Genomic DNA, 23,884 nt, shown 5'->3' on the forward strand with positions numbered 1-23,884 from the left:
TTGATAGAACACAATGAATGTAAGCAATAAATGTAAATAATGAGACCAAGAGAATATTTTTAAGTTAGAGAGCACATAATGTTCTTGTATTGAATATAGTGTGTTGTATATATCTCTTACAAAATGACAAGGGTCCCCTTTATAAATGAGGGGAATCCCATTATAGTACAAATGCATTTATTGCAAAGATATGAGGTTGGTACATCTATTTAATGCCACTGTACGGGCATGAACTAGCCTAACAGACTAGGTCAGCTTTAATCATGCCCTTGGGAACTTCCCGCTAGTGCGTCATAACTGTTGCTCTATACTACCTTGGGGCCGAGCATTATAAACCCTTAGGGTCGAACTCTGAGCTATACTCCGAGCCTTCCGGGGTTGATCTCTTCGAGGTGCCCTAATGATCGCAAAAACGAGCCCTCTGATTTTTACCGTATACACTTATTACAACCTTATCTGATACAAAACCACACTTAAAACCATTCTTAACAAGAATTCCAGTAGAGACTAAATTCTTCCTAATCTCGGGAACATGAAGGACGTTGTTCAAAGTCACCACCTTACCAGAAGTCATTTTCAGAAAGATCTTCCCACATCCTTCACTCTTGGCCGTTGCAGCATTTCCTATAGAAAGCATCTCTTCTGGTCCAACAGGAGCATATGTAGCAAAAGCTTCCCTAATAACACAAACATGGCGAGTGGCTTCAAAATCAATCCACCACTCCTTAGGATTTCCCACCAGGTTGCATTCAGAAAGCATAACACACAAGTCATCAACATCTTCATGCTTTTCAACCATGTTTGCTTGACTCTTCTTCTTGTCTTTCTTCGGAGCACGGCACTCCGTAGAGTTGTGTCCAACTTTCCCACAGTTGAAGCAATTTTCGTCTAACCGTTTCTTTCTTGGGTTGCTTTTCGGTCCAGAAACCTGCTTCCTCTTTCTCTTATTTTGAGAAGTATCCTCAACAATGTTTGCTCCCATTATTGTTGGGTTTCCACGGCCTCTCTTTTCACCAGCTTTGTTGTCCTCTTCGATTCTCAACTGAACAATGAGATCTTCAAGCGACATCTCCTTGCGTTTGTGTTTCAAGTAGTTTTTGAAGTCCTTCCGCAAATGAGGCAACTTCTCAATCATTGCTGCTACTTGGAATGCTTCATTGATGACAAGACCTTCAATGAAAATTCTGTTAGTAAAAATACTAATACTTTCAGCATCAGTATTAATTCGTTTTGTACCTTCAGCAAGGAGATCGTGAATAATCACTTACAATTCCTGGACTTGGGTAATAACAGACTTGCTATCTACCATTTTATAGTCCAAAAACTTAGTTGCAACGAATAACTTCAACCTGACATCTTCAGTTTTATATTTCTTTCAAGCGCAATCCACAATTCTTTTGACGTCTTCACACCACTGTAGACGTTATACAGATCGTCCTCCAGTCCGCTAAGAACATAATTCTTGCATAGAAAATCAGAATGCTTCCACGCCTCAATGACAAGAAAGCGTTCATTCTCTGGAGTTTCATCGAGCAGAATAGGAACATCTTCCTTAATGAATTCCTGCAGACTTAAAGTAGTGAGGTAGAAGAACATCTTTTGCTGCCACCGCTTGAAATCAATCCCGAAAAATTTTTCGGGTTTTTCCGCCGGTGCCAATGCCGGTGTTCAGTTTGTCGACGCATTGGCAGTCACCATCGGAACAACTTGGTTTCTGTTATCATTAATCACGTAGATTTTAATCTCCAACGAAGTAGAAAACCATAAAGGTTTTAATTTTCAGAACAGTGAATATAACACAAATACAGAAAATAATTAAATTCCTTAAGCTTCTTAGTAAACTGTATTTGTAAACTAATTCTGGAAAAGATAGAATAACATATAAATAGAAAATATAAACCAAACAAAAGTTAATCCGAGACCACATCCCCTCCTAGTACCCAAGGTTATGGATTATTTCCTCCCAGGATAGAAGAAATTACACACTGGTGTAGTGGTACTTCAAACCCTAGTGTTTCAGCGAACACAAAGTTCAGTAACAAACCACACTTGCTGTTGCTTTCTTTGAAGTTAAAAGTCTGCATAAGAAAGGAGGAGAACTCAGAAAATCGTGTGAAAATCTGAGAGAATGGACTTGTATTTATAGCCAATGTTGGGCTGAAAACTGAAGAGGTGCAACTCTTCAGAATGACTGTTTATGCAAAATGGCCATAGCATAGATGCCATAACATAAATGGCTAATTTATGCAATAATAAACCGGGAATTGAATAGGAGGTTAATTTTCAGTTACACGATCGAAAAACTAAAAACGGATAATGGAAAAACGTTTAATATTTCGTTGGATTTAATATTAATATTAATATTAATATTCTGTTATTAAAATAAATATTTAATAACATTTCTGTTAATATTTACTATTAACAGATAAATTTGGTCCAAAAAATTAATCAATCGATCGATTATTTGACCAAATCCGAAGCCGAGCGAGCGACGACAACAGCGAGTTGCCTTCTTCTCAACTCTTTAAGAGCTAGAAGAAGAGCAATTGCTTATATACCCATCAAAAACCTCTTCCTCTTCCAATATGGGACAATGTCCCTTTGTCAAGGGAGGGAAACTTAAAATTTCATTCCCCTCCATTTCTCATTCACCCTCTATTAAGCCATATTGATACTTAAAAACCAACATAACCTACATTCCAATTAATTACTGTTCATTGCAATGACTTTTTATTCCGTATTCTAACTTGAGATATATTGAAATGGATAGAGAGACGTAAAAACATTTTACGTCTCATTGAAATTTCATTAAAAGCTGAAGGAATAATATTGAGGCAATTTCATTTTCAGAGGAGTGTTTCATGGATAAGTATACACAAAAATAATGTTACTTAATAAAATGGGAGGATAATGTTAATAATGTTCCTGGAGAGGAAGAATGTTTCATTTCTTTTCCCAGGATCTGCTATTGGGGCAATTCTTGATTATAATATGAGTAATTTTTTTCCCATTGTAAAAGATTAACATCTCGAGAAAGATTATGATTTAAATAGTTGCTAAAAGTCAACAATGAAAATTGATGATCTCAAGACTGCATTCTTTTTTGGGTATCTTAAGAGTGACGCAATGGAACGTATAATTAATTTTAGCCTCTAAAGCATGAGTAATGAGCTATTTAAGCATAGTATGTAATATCAGTTGAGTTATATCATTTGATATTTTCATATATTTAGCATTCAGAAGTATTTCTCATTGAGCCATTTTTCATATTTAATATGTCGCGGTCATGTCATGATAAAATTAAGTTATTATTCAGTGAGTCAATAGACACCCTCTTTTAACATGTTTTATAGACAGATGATCATAAAGTATTTGTAAATTAGTTTGACAAGATAATTATAAGTTTGCCTTAGTACTTCTTCAAGGTCAAAATCAGATAATGAGTTTTCCATACAAGCTTTCTATTGATCATGTGACATGATCAATAGAGTTTGATTCAGCGACTCGAGCTTTAATTTGAATAAGATAGCACGAGCCAAAAGTTTTTATGAACCCCACCCCCTTTTCAAAGGGTGCCTATTTCTTTGTACCAAAGAAAAGCCTGGGAGCAATGATAAAATTGTCTTCGTATGACTTACATAGGTTACGGATTCGAGCCGTGATAGCAACCATTAATTGCATGCATGTATACATTAGAATATGTTGTCTATGTCACACCCCTTGGAATGCGATCCTTTCTCGGACACTGTGTAAATGTGGGACACTTTGTACACGGGCTGCCCTTGCCTATTTCTTTGTACTCATTTAGGTTATGAGACTTTATGTTGTATTTATAATCCTAGAGTTTTCTCCATGTTATTACTCACACAATAGATTGTGTTGCTGCTGTTTATTCTGAGATGTAAAGTTGCTTGTGACATTTGAGTTTAGTTCAAGGGACATTTAAAAAGTTAAATACCACAAATGTTAAGACTGAAATCAGAGGACCTCTAAAGACTTTATTCTACTTTTTCTTTATAGGTTTCATATCATTTTCAATCCAACCTACATAATGAAGAGCCTAGCTATGTAGGTTTTCTTTTTGTATGGTAGCTCTAACATGCAAACAAGGACCACTCTTTAACTCCATATAGAACAAAATCTTAGTTTTTTCTTTATCAAAATCTTATACTCCCTCCGTTCCAATTTATGTGAACCTGTTTGACTGGGCACGGAGTTTAAGAAAAAAATGAAGACTTTTGGAATTTGTGGTTCTAAACAAGTCTAAATGGGGCCCAGAGTATTTGTGTGGTTATAAAAGCCTCTCATTAAGGGTAGAGTTGTAAGTTTAAGCTAAATTGTTACCAAATTTAGAAAGGGTTCATTCTTTTTGGAACGAACCAAAAAGGAAATAAGTTCACATAAATTGAAACGGAGAGAGTACAAGTTAGGTCGTTACTATATAAACCAAGTTGTAATCGAGGCATGAAAAAGAATTGTATCTACGTAGATTCAAGAAATGGACCCTTTTGTCTGCACTATTCTTGACACAAACACTGAAAAAACACCTTTCTAATTATGTAGAGATTGATACTGATTTTCACTCATTTGAAGGAACACTATATGCTGTGTATTTTTCATTGCCAACTATATATACTAGGCTTATTTTATTTTATTTTTTGATTTTTTTTAGGAGTGGCATAGGGGTAGGGGAGTGGGGGGTCAATTGTCATGGCCGTTTTCATAATCACAAATAATGAAATGGCTTGTAATCAAATTAATGATGGGTTCTGGTGAAACCCAAGCTTGAAAGTTAAGTACACAGAAGCATCATTTTCGTGAATGGTTCTTTTTTATAAATCATTATTTCTTCATCTCTGGAGGACCAAAATTCATGGAGAATTGTCTCCGGGATTTGAAATTAATTTATAGATTTTTAATTATTTTTCTTTTTTTTTAGATGAGTCCATGTGACGAGGAGGCAAGAAGTTCAAGTAGTGAAAACAACGTCTTATGGAAATGTGAGCTACATAACATGAAGTGATCGGATAGTATTTCAAATTGCAATTAGATATCGAATGAAAACGTTTAAAGGAGAAGAAAAAGAATTCTGAAGGAATTGATTCAATTTTCTGTGTATTGAATGAATAACTCTCTGTACAGCTCGTGTATATATACAAAAATGAAGGAATCTTCTGATAACTAACTATGACAGCTGTGCCTATACAATTTGCTGTCTTCTAACTGACTATTAGATAAATACAAATATAAATAAAGAATTTACAGTGGATAAATCTGGATAAGTTCTTAGATGTCTTCTGGAAGGTCCAAAAAATAATATTGAGCCCAAGTGTTAAGCCCAAGTGAATAAAGACCAAACATCTTCAGCCAAAAACTAATAAGCCCCTGACTCCTTTCAGACACAAACATACGAGCATATTCAAGTCAAAATAGATCGATATTATTTAGGTCACTCCTCCACCATCTCTAGCTGCTTCTTCTTGTGAAATTCCGGCATAAAGATTATCTCCGGCAACACCCCCCCCCCTCCCAAGTGGGAGGATGCCGATCGGACACCCAACTTGTGAAGAAGAGTACGATGCAACGGTCTAGTAAGAGCTTTTGTAAATAAATCAGCAAGCTGTGAAGAAGATGGAACATAGGAAAGTGAGATTAACCCATCAAGCAATTTTTCACGAACGAAGTGACAATCAAGCTCAATATGCTTCGTTCGTTCGTGAAAAATGGGGTTCCTCGCAATATGTATTGCGGCTTGGTTGTCACAGTGAAGAGGGACCGACAAAATTGCCGGAGTACTAAGATAGTGAAGAAGACGAACAATCCAAGTAATTTTTGCTACTAAACGCCTCATAGATCTGTATTCCGCTTCTGCTGAAGAGAGGGCAACAACTGGTTGTTTTTTCGATTTCCAGGAAATTTGACAGCCTCCTAGACTCAGGAAAAAGCCACTCACAGATCGTCGAGTGTCGGCACAAGATGCCCAATCAGAGTCGCAAAAGGCCAGAATTTGAAGAGAGGGCTCTGGTGTCATGAACAAACCAAGCCCCGGATTCCCAGCCAAATAACGTAAAGTGCGTAAAGCAGCCTGATAATGTCCGAAAAAGGGGGTTTGCATATATTGACTGAGGGTTTGAACTGCATAAGAAAGGTCAGTCCTTGTGTTCGTCAAAAAATTCAACTTACCCAGCAGTCTTCGATACACAATTGGATCAGGAAGGGGTGTACCAGAGTCAGAGAAAAGTTTAAGAGTAGACTCCAAAGGGGTAGAAACAGGTCTAGAGTTCATGCAATCAAATTCAGAGAGCAGTTCTAGGGCAAATTTTCTTTGGGTTACAACAAGTCCTCCATTTTCTTGTACCAACTCCATTCCCAAGAAATAGTGAGCTTCTCCCAAATCTTTAATTTTGAACTCATAGTCCAAGAATTGCTTAATGTCATTGATTTCTCCTTTGTTGTTCCCAGTGATCAGAATATCGTCTACATAGACAGCAAGGATCGTGATCAAATCACCAGTTAATTTGAAGAAGAGGGAGTAATCATTGAGCGAAGAACTAAATCCTCTCGTGGCAAGGGCTGAAGACAAACGGGAATACCATTGGCGCGAAGCTTGTTTAAGACCGTACAGAGATTTACGAAGGCGACACATGTGTTGGAGAAGGAGGACTCAATCTAGGGGGAAACCTCATGTACACTTCTTCGTGCAAGTCCCCGTGCAAAAAGGCGTTAGTCACATCAAGCTGGTAAAGATCCCAACTTTTCTTTACTGCTATAGCTAGAATGCATCGAATTGTTGTCATTTTTACCACCGGAGAGAATGTCTCTGCATAATCAATACCTTCTCGTTGTGTATCTCCCCCGATGACCAGTCGTGCCTTGAGCCTTTCTAAAGCACCATTTGATTTCAGTTTCACTTTATAAACCCACTTGCAGGGCAACGCTTTCTTTCCAGCTGGAAGCTGCACTATGTCCCATGTTCTGTTGGAATCCAAGGCTTCAAATTCCTTGTCCATTGTTGCTTTCCAGCTGGGATGCATCATTGCTTGTTGGTAAGAAGTTGGTTCATTTATTTGGCAAATAGAATTGATGATGCATTGATTTTGGGGTGTCATAGCAGAAAAAGTAGAATGATAAAAGGGATAAAAAAGGTGGGTTAGGGGAAATAACAGAGAAAGCAAAATTACAAACATAATCAGATAAATACTTAGGAGGATGATGTTCTCTTTGTGAGCGGCGTAGCTGCTCCTCTGGTGCTGTGGGTAATACTTCAGTTCTGGGAGCTGAACCAACAATGGGATCATAAATGGGAGACAAAGGGGAAGATTTAGACGGTAAAGATTTAGACTTAGAGGCAGATTTAGAAAGAGGTGTGCTCTGTAAAGATAGATTTGGAGAAAGCACAGTAGAAGAAGAAGAAGAAAAAAAATGATCATTAGTAGATGGAAAACAAGAAGGAAACAATTTAGACAGTGGTGAAGGAGAAGAGAAAGGAAAAACAAACTCAATGAATTTGACGTTTCTAGAAATGCAAATTGTATTATCTTCTAAGTTAAGGATTTTATATCCTTTCTTTCCAAAAGGATAACCAAGAAAGATCCCAGGAAAAGCTCTAGGGCTTAATTTGTCCCTGTTCCTAGAGAGAGTGGAGTTGAAACATAGGCAACCAAATGGCTTTAGGTAGGAACAATCAGGGTCTTTTCCAAATAGCACTCGATAAGGAGATTTATTTCTAAGTACCTGGGAAGAGAATCGATTGATCAAGTATGTTGCTGTGAGCAAGGACTCCCCCCAGTACCTTTTTGGTGCATGTGACTGAAACATCAAAGCCCTACAAGTCTCTAACAAGTGTCTATGTTTACGTTCAACTACTCCATTTTGTTGGGGAGTCCCAACACAAGTCGTTTGATGAATGATCCCCTGAGAAAAGAAAAAATCTCTTTGTTCTTGTCCTGTTCCCAATTCATAGGCATTACCTGACCTAATCACCTTCACCTTAGCTAAGAATTGTCTTTCAACAAGGGCTAGAAACGATTTCAATACTGGGAATGCATTGGACTTTGTAGAGAGGAGAAAAGTCCAAGTGGTTCTGGAAAAATCATCCACTATTGTTAAAAAATATTTCTCCCCTTTGTAGGTTGGTCTGTTATAGGGTCCCTATGTATCGATATGTAATAAATCAAAACAGGTCTTTGAACTGATTCTGCTCTTAGGAAAAGGTGGTCTTGATTGCCTTGCCATAGGGCAAACTTCACAAACAATCTTCTTGTTACTGAAAGATATTGGAATGCCTTTTATATTTTTCATTGCATGATAAGGTAGATGTCCTAAACGACAATGCCATAATTTCTCTAAATCAGTCATTTGTGAAACAACATAACTGTGATTCATTTTCTCATTTAATTGTTCAGGACCAAAAAAACAGGTCACACAGGCCTATGACAAACTGACTCTAAAACAAAAGGAAAAGACTCAGACAAACAAGACTTTGACATATTGCAAGAAGAAATAGAAACTGGAGCTTGTGGCTTGTTGCAGAAACTAGAGGTATTATCCTTCAACACATAGAGGTCTGCTGTAGCTTTACCAACGAGCTGGTCCTTCCTCAGTGAGGGGGCCTGCAGTATACATCCTCCTTTAGTAAATAAAAGATCAAAAGGTAATTGATGAACAAGTTGACTTACTTATAGAAGATTATGCTTAAATGCAGGAACATAAAGTACGTGATCCAATTTTAATTCAGGTGACAAGTGTAGGCTGCCTATAGAATAAGCTTTTACCTTGGATGAGTTAGCCAAATTGACCAAGAGAGGAAAAGTAAGTGCTCTTATGCCATGCAACAAAGACTTATCAAATGTCATGTGCTGTGTAGCACCAATGTCAAGAATCCAAGGAACATTGGTGAGTTTAGACAAAAAAGAAGTGAAAACAAAGCAAGCATGATGTATACCAACTAGGTTAGCTGTAGCAGAGGACTCGAAAAAAGAGGCAGATGCTCCCTGAATAGACTGGAACATCTGAATGAGCTGGTCTCACTGCTCCTTAGTAAATCCTTGGCTGCTAACAAGAGTTGAAACAGTATCTCCTCCAACTGTGGTAAGTTCATTTCCAACTGTTGCTGTGTGTGCTTGTTGATTCCCAAAGTTCCCCCTCTTTGGCTTGGTGAACTTGAAATTTTGAGGATATCCCACTAGTTTGTAGCTTTCTTCTTTGATATGACCAGATTTTTTACAGTACTTGCAAAAGAACTCACTCCTTTTTCCTCCAACTGAGGTATTGGAATTATGTACTTTATAGTCTCCTGAGTTCCTTTGTGGTGTCCATTTCTGTCCCGATGTCATAAAAGCAGAAGAATCGGAAATGGAATGTAAGTTAGAGTGTACCTCCCTTTGTGTCTCTTGGCGGAGGAGACTAGAGTATGCCTGAGCAGTGCTAGGAAGAGGCTTCATTAAAATATTTCCCCTTACACTAGTATAAGCATCATTCAACCCCATCAGAAATTGGATTAGTTTTTGGTCTTCATTCATCTTAACATTGTGTGTTTGCACCACACTTGCAGTCACAGTTGCATATCATGAAGGTATTAAGCACCTTCATTTGATCCCGAATTCTTTTAAGCTTAGTGAAGTATCCCGCCACATCACTAGATCCTTGGCTGATGCTGTTTAATTCTCTCTGCAGTTGGAATAACTTTGTGCCATCAGCTTGACCATACCTCTGCTCGAGCTCATTCCATAACTCTTCAGCAGTTTGTGAATAAATCACACTTTCTCCAATATCCTTACTGAGTGACTTGAGAAGCCATACAATGACCATGTCATTGGATTTTTCCATAGCTCAAAGAGAGGAGAATCAACAGATGGGCATCGACAAGTACCATTGATGAACCCCAATTTGTTCTTAGCCGAAAGGGAAATAAGAACTCCTCTACGCCAGTTTGCATAACTAGATCCATCAAAGCTTATATTGATGAGGTTGATTCCAGGATTATCAGAAGAAGTTAAAAAATAGGGATGACAAGAATCAATTTGTTGAGCGGGAGTAAGAGTGATCTGGGAAGTGCTGCTAATAGGAGAAGGAAGAGTAGTTTCTACCATTGTTGATAAAAAAAAAATGTAAATCAGATTGCTTTGATTAAAGCTCTGATACCATGAAAACGTTTAAAGGAGAAGAAAAAGAATTCTGAAGGAATTGATTCAATTTTTTGTGTATTGAATGAATAACTCTCTGTGCAGCTCGTGTATATATACAAAAATGAAGGAATCTTCTGATAACTAACTATGACAGCTGTGCCTATACAATTTGCTGCCTTCTAACTGACTATTAGATAAATACAAATATAAATAAAGAATTTACAGTGGATAAATCTGGATAAATTCTTAGATGTCTTCTGGAAGGTCCAAAAAATAATATTGAGCCCAAGTGTTAAGCCCAAGTGAATAAAGACCAAACATCTTCAGCCCAAAAACTAATAAGCCCCTGACTCCTTTCAGACACGAACATACGAGCATATTCAAGTCAAAATAGATCGATATTATTTAGGTCACTCCTCCACCATCTCTAGCTGCTTCTTCTTGTGAAATTCCGGCAGAAAGATTATCTCCGGCAACATCGAATAGGTAAGCAGCAAAGCTAATAAAAATCACGAGAGATTGGTCGCCTAAATATGACAATATCCCTAATGAACTGTATTTGATAGCAGAATAGGCGATCGGAGGATTTGAAGCTTATGAGTTTGAGATTCTAATCATTTTAAATTACAGATTCTAAATTAATAATTTGTACATATTTAATGAATTTCTTAAAATAAATACAAGATTTGAACCAAAGCTACTGGGCTAAGCCAAACCTGTAACTTGCTCTCTAGCTCCGCCCTAGTAGGCAACTGGGTCTTCAAATAAGGATAGTGAAAGAGTGAATAGATAGATAACTTAGATTAATTCTACATTCAGCGTAAATATGTTTGAGCGTAATTTTTGTTATATCTCAATTTATCACTTAATGATATAATAACATAGCTTGGTGCATGAATCCAAACACATAGTAATTTTTTTCTCTAGGACCACAGTTTCTTAAGGTGGAACTAAGCTAGGAACATGGTGGCGGAGTTGCGACAAAGAAATAAATATGTGTACAAATTTATGGGACATGATGGTGGTGATGACTTTGTTGCAGAAAAATATAGAATAATCCAGTAAAATTCCCCAATAAAAACAAGCAGTAAGGACGCCTCATGCCAAACAGTATATATGGAAGAATTAAAATTCCTTGGACCCAAATATGACTAACTGATTGATGTAAACTATACTCCCTCTGGTCCAAAATAAGTGATTTTTTGAACTTTTTCTTGTGGTCCAAAATAAGTGATTTTTCCAGATTTCAAGAATGAATTAATTATTTTTTTCCTATATTGTCCTTGGAGTAAATAGTGTTGGAATATGTGTTAGGAGTATTTATGTGAGATAGTAAAGGTTAATATGGTCGATTCTATTGCTAATTAATGTTAAAAGGTGAATTTCTTAATCTGTGTGAAAACAGCCAAAAAATCACTTATTTTGGATCGAAAGAAGTATTTATTATCCACGTGAGTTTGTATTTATTTCATTCAATGCTTGTATCGAACAATAAAGATGTCTTTATTTTAATGTCATTTGGATCTCGTGTTTTCTTGTTACAAGTACTCGACTTAATGGCAAACGTTGGGGTTTGTTCATTTAAAAAAACAGTTTTATACCAAACTAATACTTCATTTGGTTCCAAATGTTAGTTACTTTGACAAACTAAAATTCTTTCGAAAATATTTCACACTTTAGAAAAATAAGAATCTTTTATTACATTTCTTTAAATTTATCGTCACTGTCTAGTTAATGTATTATTAATTAAGCGAGATATTTAAAGAAATAAACAATATTTTTATCAAATACTCTTATGATTAAGGCAAGTGCAAGAATTTGAAAAAAGAAGTAATATGAACCGAATGTTGTAGAATGGACAGGGAGAAAAAAAAAATTATCCGAAGGCATATATTATTGGAATATTTACCTCCTATAGCAAAGGTTAACACCTTATTTATTTTAAATAAATACCATTTTAAAAAATTATATCCTATAGATACCTTTTTAATGTTTATAGCAAAATATCTAATTTTAGTTACCTCCTACCCCTAAGCCACTAATTACGCTATCCGGTTACACTATTTTCTTTCTCTCTCTACTTTGATACATGTCATTCTCTTCCCCTATTCCCTAAAAATATGATGCTCAATCTCAAAATTCCTCCCACCCACATCACCTACCATTAGTCAAAAACCCCACGCTCTCTCCTCCCTCCTGCACTTTCAGACGGCCCTTCAGATTTGGTCCAAAACACAGAAACAGAGAGGAAAAGAGAGAGGACGCAGTAGATTTCGAGCCATATGAAGTCGATGCTGAAGGCGAGAGTAGATGTACCTATGAAACTCAAAACAAAAACTGCTGTCAAAGAGAGCAATTGCGCCCTCATCCTTACAGAAATTGTCAGCTTCTTTCTTCTCGAAACTCTAAACCCCGATTGACAAATTAGTTTTTGGGGTTAGAACATGGATGGGATTGAGTTTAAAAACGTAAAGATCATAGAGCCTAGAGGGAAAAGAATCTGATGTCATGTCCTAAAGGAAAGCAAATAACAATGTCCAGGCAAAGGAAGAAAGATGTCATTCATCATCATTATTATTTAGTAATAGATGAAGAATCAGAGTCAAAATTAAAACTTGGAGATAGTGAATTTTGAGCTAGAGGAAGAGAATATGAGTGATGAAGATCTGCTGGGTTTATGATTTTTGCGATGAAAAGAGTTGCTGGTTCTTGGTTTTTACGCTGTATTTTCATGTATTTCATTGTATTCATTGTCTATTTTTTTCATTGTAATTCAATGTATCTCGCTGTATTTCATTGTATTCACTGTCTTTTTTTTCATTGTATTTCAATGTATCCTGTTGTATTCTACGTATTTCATTGTATTCACTGTCTCGCTATATGCCATGAATGTATTCATATTTTTTTTAATTAATATAATTTATGTATTCAGATGTATTATATAATTTCTCTGAAGATTGTTATATTTTTGGGATATTTTTCGGTTGAGAATCTTTTTTATAATTGGAAATACAAAATTTATGTGTTATAATTGAGTTTGTTGAGTTATATTAGGAGTCTATTATGTTAATTGATTCACTTTCCGTTTAAAAATAGTATAATCCCCTGTTTCACACCGTGAATACAGTCGAATACAATAATCTATCCAGCTGTAATCTCATGTTTCACGCCATGAATACAATCGAATACACTCGAATACAACAACTGATTAGCCGGACTTCCCTGTTTCACGCCTATTTTTGCTACTGTATTCATGAATACAGTAGCTTAAATACATCTAATACATCTTATAACAACAGAAAACGTATCTACAATCTGTAATATAGGAAATGGTATCTATAGACAGCTAATTACCACTAAAAGATAGTGTTTTATGAAAGTTTCTCTTCTACGTTTTCTGTTGTTATAAGATGTATTAGATGTATTTAAGCTACTGTATTCATGAATACAACAGCAAAAATAGGCGTGAATCAGGGAAGTCCAGCTAATCAGTTGTTGTATTCGAGTGTATTCGACTGTATTCATGGCGTGAAACATGGGATTACAGCTGGACAGATTATTGTATTCGACTGTATTCACGACGTGAAACAGGGGATTACACTGTTTTTAAACGGAAAGCGAATCAATTAATATTTATTTAAAATAAATAAAGTGTTAACCTTTGCTATAGGAGGTAAAAAATCCTATAATTAACTCTTATAAATCTTCTATTATGAAAGTTTCCCGATATAATATCGACTTTTTAAAAGGAGAAATGGTACATATATTCTAAAAAGGCCCGGTCAAAAACCTTATTTTTAGGTTAAAATAGCACCGGCTAGCCAGTTTTCGGACTGGTCATTAAAAAATAGCCAGCGTCTGCAAAGTCATTGAAAAACATCCACTATTTTGCTGAAACAGGAACTGATCTAGCATTATATACTGGAGATCGGTGCACCTCTGTATGAACTTCCAACATATTATGTTGGAACTCCAATACGCGGAAAGTTCCAGCATAATATACTGGAGATTGGAGCACCTGTGTATGAACTTCTAGCATATTATACTGGACCGGTATATTATACTGGAACTCCAGTATATTGATGGAGTTCCAGTATACTTATGCTGGAACTCCATTATAATATGCTCGAGTTCCAGTATATTATGCTGGAGTATTTTCCAGATTTTGAACAGTGTTTTCGTTCAGATTTATCTTTACATGAAAAGTGACAAAATTTCGATTACTTTTGAAACTGTAGCTATTTTTGAATGACCACTTATAGACCTGACTATTTTTGAATATTTTTGGCCCAATATTGTGCAATAGGTTTTGGAAAGGGGTTTTGACACAGTTACCCACAAAAACAAAATTATTTACCCTTGTCTACCCATTTGTTTTTCTACCCATAAACTAATTATATTTCCTACCCATAGTAGGTTTTGTGGGAAATTTTCTCTTTATTCTCCAATTCTTTTTTATTTCTATGCTTCTTTTCTTTTCTTTTTCTTTTCTCCTTTTCTTTTTTCTCGTTTTCTTCTTATTTTTTCTTTTTTTCATATTCTAATTTCATTTAACTTCTTTTTTTATATTCTTTTTCTCTTCATAATCAAATTTCATTTACTATTTCACTATATTTATTATTCTTTTTTTTATATTATTACTAAAGAAAAATCAAATTGTGTACCAATTAAATGTAGCTAATACAACCAAAAAAATATTAACAAACATTTGATACTGGTATAGTATATAGTTATACCAACAGGGTATACAATTATACGCAAAGAGTTTAAAAATTTTTTATTCAATTATTAAATTGAAATAATATCAGTTGTCAATAAAAATTTCAAAAAATTCTAAAAGGATCTAATTGTAAGAGTATACCGTTACATTATACAACATACTATAATATAATTTTTATTTTTTTTCATTTTCAATTTGCCCCTCGCGCTGGGTAAAAGGTTAAAGCAAATTAAAAGGGAAAGACAAGTGAATTTACGGGTAATAAGTATACTATTATAGTATATTGTATACTATTACAATATATTGTTACAGTATATTGCATATTATTACAGTATACTATAACAATATATTGTATACTCTAATAGTATACAGTTACAGTATAACTATATACTCCTATAGTTTATTTTATACTGTAGCGGTATACTGTTAGGTAACTGTGTTCTTCTTCGATTATTACAATATACCGTTGCAGTATATTGTAAACTATAATAGTATACTGTTGCAGTATAGCTATATACTCCTACGACATATTGATACCGTAGCGGTATATTGTAGCTGTGTTCTTCTTCGATTTTCAACTGAAAATTTCGATCTCAATCACCTCAAATCAGCTCCAAATGCTATCAAATTTCAGTATGAACTTCCAGAAGGTACTATAAGCAATATTTAACAGCACCCACTTTGAATCAAACAAGAAATCTTCAAAAATAAAATTGAGCTTCAAGCCCAACAATGGTGGATATTCAAATACACATATTGGTGGATTTCAAGTTTCCGTGAGGAATATCATCATTCTGGAGGCTTTCATGCATGAAAGCTAAGGCCTTAGCTACAGTGGCTGCAATTCCTAATCTGCTTATTGCCCAGTCGAAAATTTGGTTGCCCTGAGATGCTGAAATGGACAGTTATATGCAGTAACTTTACCTTTCCATATTCATTTTCTATGTATGATGTACAAACTTGTTACCAGATTATTTTTTATATAGGAAAAAGCCGATGGGTATAAAGTGAGGAAGGTAAAATGAGGAAGAAGAAGAAGAAAGACGGGTAAATAGTTTGGGGAGCATGGATAGGAATAGTAAATAGTTTGGGTCTGAGCATTAAAAGGTAAATAGTTTGAAATTAATGGGTATAAAGTAAGATTTTCTCATTTGAAAATTTACCGGATAAGCCCAAATAGTTCGGAATCCTATAAATGATAGACCAACCAAGATATTGGCCCTTTCTAATTTGAGCGCCACTCTACTGTATGTACTATTGTTGTACTTTTATGATTTTTCCATTTAGACAACTAATTCGGAACAATTATTCCCTTTAACCAAGTTCTTGTAATTGTCATCTACTGGATGTTTCCACCAACTCAAAATAAATCGTTATTTATATACCTAACAAGTTCCTTCATCTTATTTTCCTTAGTATTTTAAAATTTCAATCCACTAAGATCTAGAAGTCGAGCCACAAAATATTTTCAGATCCTATTGTAAAATTTCATTGCTAAGCTTAGTAGGAATGCCGAGCTTGAACCATCCAATAACTATTCTAAGTAAATAGTATCATTTTCAGGATACAGGATAATAAGTTAGTGAGCGGAAAGTACTAGACAATCATTATTAACTCTATATTTAGGATAATAGTTTCATATTTAGAAACTTTTTAAACAATAAATGAAATGGTATAGCCAAAGATGGCGAATGCTAGCTCCACCACTGTCGATATTTTCATTTATCCTTCTTTTTTTGGCTGAGAAAAGGTATTTCATAATTATAAAAAATTAAAAGTCAGTTATTACACAACCTGAAAACTGAACGCATGGTAACAGTTTAAACTTTGTCATTATTAAAATTTGAAAAATGATGGTAGGCTAGAAATTCATGTTTTTACGATATTTCGTGCTTTAATGGTTGCGCTTTAATTATGTTTGAGCCAAATTACGAGTATTTTGTACTTATTACGTGTTTTTAGGGGTGGTAAATGAGTTTTTTGGGCTGGTCAAGATGGGTTGACTCATTTAATGGGTCATTGCCGAATCCTACCCAAAATTCACATAGGTTAAGATGTGCTGGGTCAAGATGGCTAAAAAATGGGTTGTAACCTAACCCGTCCAAATTGACCCAAAATCTTTGTAATATTCTTAACTTTTAAACAAGCATATATAAAATGTTCTCACATATATAACAATAATTTTTATTTTTATTTTTCCTAAATATCATTCTGGAATGGTTTATGATGTTGAATTTTTAATTCTTTTTTCCCTGCTGCTTCTTGTCTTATGTTTTGGACCAAATGTCAATTCATACCTAACAATTTTTTTCCTCAATCAGAGTCGGAGGCAAGACTTGAAACTTATGGTTTTGGGATTTTAGTTCTTTTTAAGTTGCTGGATTCTAAATTATTAATTTCTACATATTCAATGAATTTATAAGACACATATAAAGCCTGGACTGTCACGAACCCAAATCCCCCGGTCGTGATGGCGCCTATCACAGTACTAGGCAAGCCAACCAAACATTTACCATAACAAACTCTTTTATAAAAATCACTTTCCAATATCGAATAAGTTTCAAATTCATCATATGAAATAGATGAAATAAAATGAATATGCAGAATATCAGTACGTTAACCCAACACAGCCCAATCATCTGGTGTCACTAGTCAAGAGCCTCTAAATACAACCCAAATCTGACCGAATAATACAACATAAGTCGGAATATGATGGAAATACTAAGATAGGAAGGAGGGAAGCAGGGCCTGCGAATGCCGTGCAGCTACCTTGCGATCTCCTGGTAAACTCTGAGAATGTTGGGAACTCTCAGTCCGATACTCGGGCACCTGGATCTGCACACATGGTGCAGGGAGTAACATGAGTACGCGAACTCAATAAGTAACTAAAGTAAATAAGGTCTGAGTGCAGTGACGAGTTTAAAATCACATATCATGAAATCACAACAGAATATCAAGTCGGAAATCTGCATTTTGGATCCAAGTCTTTGAAATCATTTATTCGATCGTTTTTCAAAAGAGGCTCAGTATAAAAGAAGAGTGAAAATAGTATATGTCATAAAACAGGTCCCTCGGGCAAAGTATCACTCAAAGTAAGGCCCCTCGGGCAAAGTATCACTCAACGTAAAGCCCCTCGGGCAAGCCTCTCAGTCACTCGTGACTCATCTCTCGTCACTCAGTACTCACTCTCAGCACTCAGGCTCAATAGATATCTCATAATAGTAATAATAGTAATAATTGCTGCGGCGTGCAGCCCGATCCAATATATATAGTAATAATCGCTGCGGTGTGCAGCCCGATCCAATATATATAGTCGACTACGCTTACTGGGGGTGTGCAGACTCCGGAGGGGCTCCTTCAGCCCAAGCGCCATATCGCTGCGGCGTGCAGCCCGATCCATAATATATATATAATCCTCACCATAAGGTCCTCGACCTCTCTTAGTCACTATCCTCACAGCCACTCGGGCATCTCAGTGAAAATCAAGGAACTCAACCCAAACAGTTTTCATAGTTAAGAAAATGAGTAGTGAAATCAAGTTTAAGCAATAGTTGGTAAAACATGACTGAGGATATGCTTTCAAACAAATAGAGTGAGGAAAACAGTAAAAAAATGCCCCTAAAGGTCTCAATAGGTCGGCACAAGGCCCCAAACATGGCATACAACCCATAATATAGTATCAATCTCTAAAGCACGTGATATCATAAGGTTTTAAATCAAATACGCGGCTTAATAGTCGCTACGTGACGGACCAAGTCACAATCCCTACCGGTGCACACCCACCCGCTCATCACCTAGCATGTGCGTCACCTCAGTTATCAAAACAATACGAATACCGGAGGTTTATACCCTCAGTTCCAGATTTACAATGGTTACTTAGCTCAAACCGGATAAAATACTACTCCGCGACGCCTTTGCCTCTCGCCTCGGCCTCAACTCGTGTCGAATCTACCCAAAATCACAATCATAACATTAGAATATGCTAAGGGAACGAAGCCCATGCAAAAATAATCAAATTATACCAAAAATCCCGAAATTGGTCCAACCCGACCCCCGGGCCCACGTCTCGGAATTCGATAAAATTTACATCAATAGACTCTTTATCTCCCCACGAGTTCATACATATCAAAAGTATTAAAATCCGACCACAAATGACCCCTCAAACCCTTGCTCAAAGGTCTCAAATCTCAAGCCCTAGTTTCCCAATTTTTAAGCCTTAATTTCCATTAATTGTCAAGCCAAATCAGTTAAATAACACCATAGAAACGAGTTTAGGGTCCAAAAACCTTACCTCTACGAAATCCCTCTTCAAATAGCTCCCTCAAGCTCAAACCCGCATGAAAATGGTGAAGAATAACTCAGAAATTGTGAAGCAAAACCTTTTATACTTTCTAACCCAGGCTATTTGCACCTGCGGTCCCATTACCGCTTCTGCGGTCCCGCTTTTGCGGTCCGAGACACCGCATCTGCGATTTTCACTTATACTCCAAGTTCCGCATCTGCGATCACATTCTCGCACATGCGCTACCGCATGTGCGCTTCCTTAGCCGCTTCTGCGGTTCCACCTGATCTTCTTCTTGGCCGCATCTGCGGCTGCCTTCTGCTTCTGCGGGCATCGCACCTGCGGCCTCCCAACCGCAGGTGCGGTTATGACAGCAACAAAAGTGCTTCAGCTTCCAAACTCAACTCCCAACTTTTTGTCAATCATCCGAAATCACCCCGAGGCCCTCGGGACCTCAACCAAACATGACAACATATCCCATAACATCATTCAAACTTGTTCCAACCTTCAAAACACTCAAAATAATATCAAAACATCAAATCATCATCGGATTCAAGCCTATGAATTCCAAAACTTCCAAATTCCGATTTCGATCAAAAAGTCTATCAAACCTCGTCCGAATGACCTGAAATTTTGCACACACATCACAAATGACACAAAGGACCTACTCTAATTTCCGGAATTCCATTCCGACCCTGATATCAAAATTTCCACTACCTGTCGCGCCCCTTTTTTCTCGCGAAATCGAGTTTATGACGTTTTGGTTGGGACAACTCTTTCCTTTTGGAAAGGGGGTTTGCATTTTGAAGAGTCGCCACCTAACGATTTAAGGTGCGTTAGGGCACCTATAGGGTTCATTTATAACTACGTTTGGTAACCAGAGACAGGGTAAGGGCTTGAAATTATCCTAAGGGGAAGGTGTTAGGCACCCCTCAGGATCCATTAATGTGGTTCCCGGCAAAACAGTTCTCGTGAATTTGCACAATTATCAGATAAAACAAGTATGGCTCAATTAGTAGGGGATTTGAGTTTGAATACACAGGTGTTTGAAAAGCAATTAATGACAAAGCAAGATTTTGAAAAGAATTACAATCTAAGCATACTTGGGAATGTAAGGGGGTATCCTAGGTTTGTTTATAATATGGATCATATCAATGCAATACTTGGTAATCATTCCTTGGAAAGGGTCTACGCGTGGCATTAGCGCACCGGTCATCATATCCATATCTACCCTTTCCCACCCCATGAAGGTAATTAAAGCGAGGGTTGGTCTCGACCCCGATTGCATGCTGTTACCCGTCCCTTCCTATCAGTCCCGGAGGAATTTAGGACTCTTATCCTATAAAAGGGGGGTTCTAGGCAGACCCTCAAGTTTAAAGGCAAAATACTAAGCGACAGGCAAGAGCAAATAGGTCTTTTTGGCAAATAAGGCAGGAAAGAAGCAATTAGTGGCTCAGGTTTACCTCCACAGATAATGCAGGCAAACAGCATGACTCATACACAATTATGGTCTAAATTCAAATCCTAAACATGGTATCTAAGTGATAACAGCAGAGTCAGATTTATTATATGTCTCAGAGAAAAAGTCCTAATGAAGCTTGCCTACTGATTTTAACATGCCGACAGTTAAACATTAATCACAAAGACGGTTCTGGTTTTTATTTTAAAGTTGATTACCTAAGGCTTGCCTGGGCGTAAAATAATATGCAGTAGTTACCAGAATTATTAAAAAATAGTTTGGATGTTATTTTACCTAAAGCATGCTGTTCTATATGTTGCAAAGATATGCAAGGATTGTGACCAGTTTCACTTAAACAGGATAATCATACATGAGACTGTTTTATGTCCTTTTTCATGCATCAGTAGTTTAACTAGGTGTGACTGAGCGAGTGTGAACAAGATCCAAAAACAGGGATCTAACGTGCACATATGAAAATGCAGAATGATTGCAGAACACCTAAAGCATGATTTCTAAATGCCCAAAGAATTACAGCATGCTCCTCAAGACGTGAAGGAGCAACAATTTTATGTTGATGCTGTTATTTAGCCTAAAGCAGGATTTCTAAGTGGTAAAGTGATGCCAAATGAGATGCTGAAACGGTAAACCTAAGAACATGGTATCTAATGCATGGCATGCTTTGATCTTACACATGGATTCTAATGAACATATAGGAAATGTGATCCTAAGACGTGGTTTCTACCCATTGATGTTGATAGCATATGTAACTACCCTCCCCTTTTCACTAGCCAGCCCCAATACTTGTTTACAACAGATTATAACAGACCAACACTGAAATGAATTACATAAGTAGAAAAGAAAAAAAAAAGTTACACTATAGAGAGCCTGAAAACAGGCCCAGATTTTCAGCACCTGATTAGGACTTCCTCTTTGAGTTATGTAATAAATCACCTCAAATGCCAAGATTGTTCCATAGCCTTTCTCATATCTGGGTGTGTCAGAGTTCCTTAAGGACCTCAAAGGATCCCGGGCAGTGCTCACACATAGATTTCATAGCCAAGACAGAGTAAGTGCAGTGTGGAAAGGCCAGCTTTTGTGTGTCCAAGTTAAGATGGTGCTCAAGGGTCCCCAGGCAAGGCTCACACAAAAGGGGCAGAACTTATTAACTAGGAGTAGAGTGAAAGTGCAGGACATATGCTTGAAAGAAGTTTGTTAAAAAAACTGGACTGAAAGGTCCATTTTGAAAGCAGTTAGTAACAGAGATAGTTGAAAGAAGTTGGATTAGTAAAACAGAGTTCAAACGCTTCAAGGTAAGACCACACAGTAAGTGAATGAATTCAGTAATCACACATGGGGTTAAGGGGGTTTGGGGATGCATATACATTGGCTGCAGACACCTGACCCCAGCAGGAGTATTAGGACTGGTATGGACATGCTCAGAGATAGTTGGACACTGGCATAATCACAAACCAGTCATGAACACATAGATGAGGTATAGGGGATTTGGGATTCACAAAGTGGTAAGTGCACAGTAGGTAAAATAATACAATTGTCCAAGCATGCTTGAATCACACAAAGGGAATACATGAGTTAAAAAGGAGGGGAATTATATCCGCATGCTTAGATACAAATTTCACAACAAAACCACAAGTAAAAGCAGGCCAGAAATAAAGGAAACTGAAGCGGGAATAGAAACATGTTGTTGTTGAGACATTAAATTAAACTAGGACATACCAGTGAAGATAGAGGTAAGCAAAATGAAAGAACCAAGGTTTACAGATGATTAGCCTTAGCTTGCAGCCGGCTAATAGTAGTATAATAACACAGAGTTTTTCTTTTAAGTAAGAGAGGGGTTTTTGAAAGTCAAGTCTCGTGTCTTGTTAATAAAAGACTTAGGGTATTTATAGCTTTGAAAATAGGTAGAAAACAAGGTAACAAGTAGAGGTTTAGCACAATTATGGAAGTAATCACAACTAGAATCCAATTAATACAAGTACTCCCCTTTAACCAAGGAACTACAGCTTAAACGGATACCAACAGGGATAACTAAGAAAAGAAAATCAGTTGAGAAAGACTGGTTTTTACCATATAAGGGGTAGTAAAAGTATAGAGCATATGATTGAGTCTAAGTACAAAATACACTAATTAAGGAAAGGATTCAGCAAGAATGAAGCACTACAGCAAATAAGGAAATGGAATCAATCAACTTAAACAACCGAGTAAAATTTTAGGGTTTTATAGGAAAATCTTGCAATCGAACCATAAATTAAGGAAATCAGGATCAATCAAGCGGGAGTCATGATTCTGTACTTCAACATATAAATAGAGAAGAATGAACAGGTGTAGCAGACATGCAAGGTCAGCCAGATAGACACAATCATACAGAAGTGACACGAGTAGGCTAAAGAAACAGTAGAAAAACCCATTCGAAGCATGGTAACCAACAAAAACTTAACAAAGTCAAGTAGTCATGGCTAACACACAGAACCAGAGTGAAGAAAACCAATCTAACACACAGAAACAGGTAAAGAAGGTCAGGCCAACACACAGAAACAAGTAAAGAAAGTCTTTAAGGCTCACAGTAACAAATGAAGAAAATCTTTAAGAAATTAGGGCTTTTTAACAGAGTTGAGTTAAAAAGCAGTAAGAACTTAGAATCGGTCAAGATAAACAAAGAAAAAGGTTTAATCACAAAGAAATCAGTCGAAACAGGTATAGAAAGAACTCCGAAAACCCTAGTTTCTTAAAGGGAGTAAAAGGTGGTTTAAAGTAGAAGATCTGTCAGAAGAAAGCTCGAGGATAAGCAAGTCACATATGGAGATAGGCTTAAAGCGTAAAAATAACATAGATCTGAGAGATTCAGAAGAGAGTTAGGGTTTCAAACAGAAAAACAAGTGAAAATTATAGGAACCTGTTGAAACTTCACCGATCGTGACATATAAGGTGTGATTTTGCCCAAAATCACACCGGAGACCCATAAGTAACAGGAACAGAAACCCTAGGTCCAAATCGACATGGCCTAGGACCCTCGAGGGCCTTAGAAATGATGAGCAGGGTGATGAGAGACCCATTGGAGGCTTGGGTTTGAAAGGGTGGTCGCCGGAGATGATCGGAGAAGGAGGCGGTGAAAAGTGATTAGGGTTAGGTCGAGAGAGAAGAGAGACGAGAGCATCTGAGGGCGGCGCCCTTAGAAAAGTGATTAGGGTTAGGGGGGTCTCTCAGAATTAAAAAGGAAAGGTTGAACGAGGGCCGTTGATCTAAGAGATCAACGGCCAGGATTTAGGATGGCTTGGGTC

At 36.8% G+C, this 23,884-nt stretch overlaps 2 protein-coding genes across 2 annotated transcripts; both read right to left on the reverse strand.

Moving 5' to 3' along the window:
- Nucleotides 1–7,059: 7,059 nt before the first annotated feature.
- LOC109210960 lies at nt 7,060–9,011 on the reverse strand. Its single transcript, XM_019374445.1, has 3 exons — nt 8,775–9,011; nt 8,477–8,612; nt 7,060–8,036 (listed from the first exon to the last, which is right to left on the reverse strand). The coding sequence occupies exons 1-3, from the start codon at nt 9,009–9,011 to the stop codon at nt 7,060–7,062; spliced, it is 1,350 nt and encodes a 449-aa protein (XP_019229990.1).
- A 511-nt stretch (nt 9,012–9,522) lies between these two features.
- LOC109210961 lies at nt 9,523–10,091 on the reverse strand. Its single transcript, XM_019374446.1, has 2 exons — nt 9,872–10,091; nt 9,523–9,830 (listed from the first exon to the last, which is right to left on the reverse strand). Exons 1-2 carry the CDS (start codon nt 10,089–10,091, stop codon nt 9,523–9,525), a joined length of 528 nt encoding a protein of 175 aa, XP_019229991.1.
- Between the last annotated feature and the right edge of the window lie 13,793 nt (nt 10,092–23,884).

Source organism: Nicotiana attenuata, unplaced genomic scaffold (genome assembly GCF_001879085.1).
Source record: "Nicotiana attenuata strain UT unplaced genomic scaffold, NIATTr2, whole genome shotgun sequence".
Classification (NCBI taxonomy): Eukaryota; Viridiplantae; Streptophyta; class Magnoliopsida; order Solanales; family Solanaceae; genus Nicotiana; species Nicotiana attenuata.

Excerpts from the sequence above, each read along its gene's own strand:
- LOC109210960 (XM_019374445.1), bottom strand. The coding sequence starts at position 9,011 with ATGTTCCAGTCTATTCAGGGAGCATCTGCCTCTTTTTTCGAGTCCTCT. Across the intron at positions 8,613-8,774 it reads ATTTGGCTAACTCATCCAAG|GCCCCCTCACTGAGGAAGGA; the intron begins GTAAAAGCTTAT and ends TGTATACTGCAG. Across the intron at positions 8,037-8,476 it reads TTGCAATATGTCAAAGTCTT|TATTGAAATCGTTTCTAGCC; the intron begins GTTTGTCTGAGT and ends ATGCATTCCCAG.
- LOC109210961 (XM_019374446.1), bottom strand. The coding sequence starts at position 10,091 with ATGGTAGAAACTACTCTTCCTTCTCCTATTAGCAGCACTTCCCAGATC. Across the intron at positions 9,831-9,871 it reads CAAATTGGGGTTCATCAATG|CTATGGAAAAATCCAATGAC; the intron begins GTACTTGTCGAT and ends CCTCTCTTTGAG.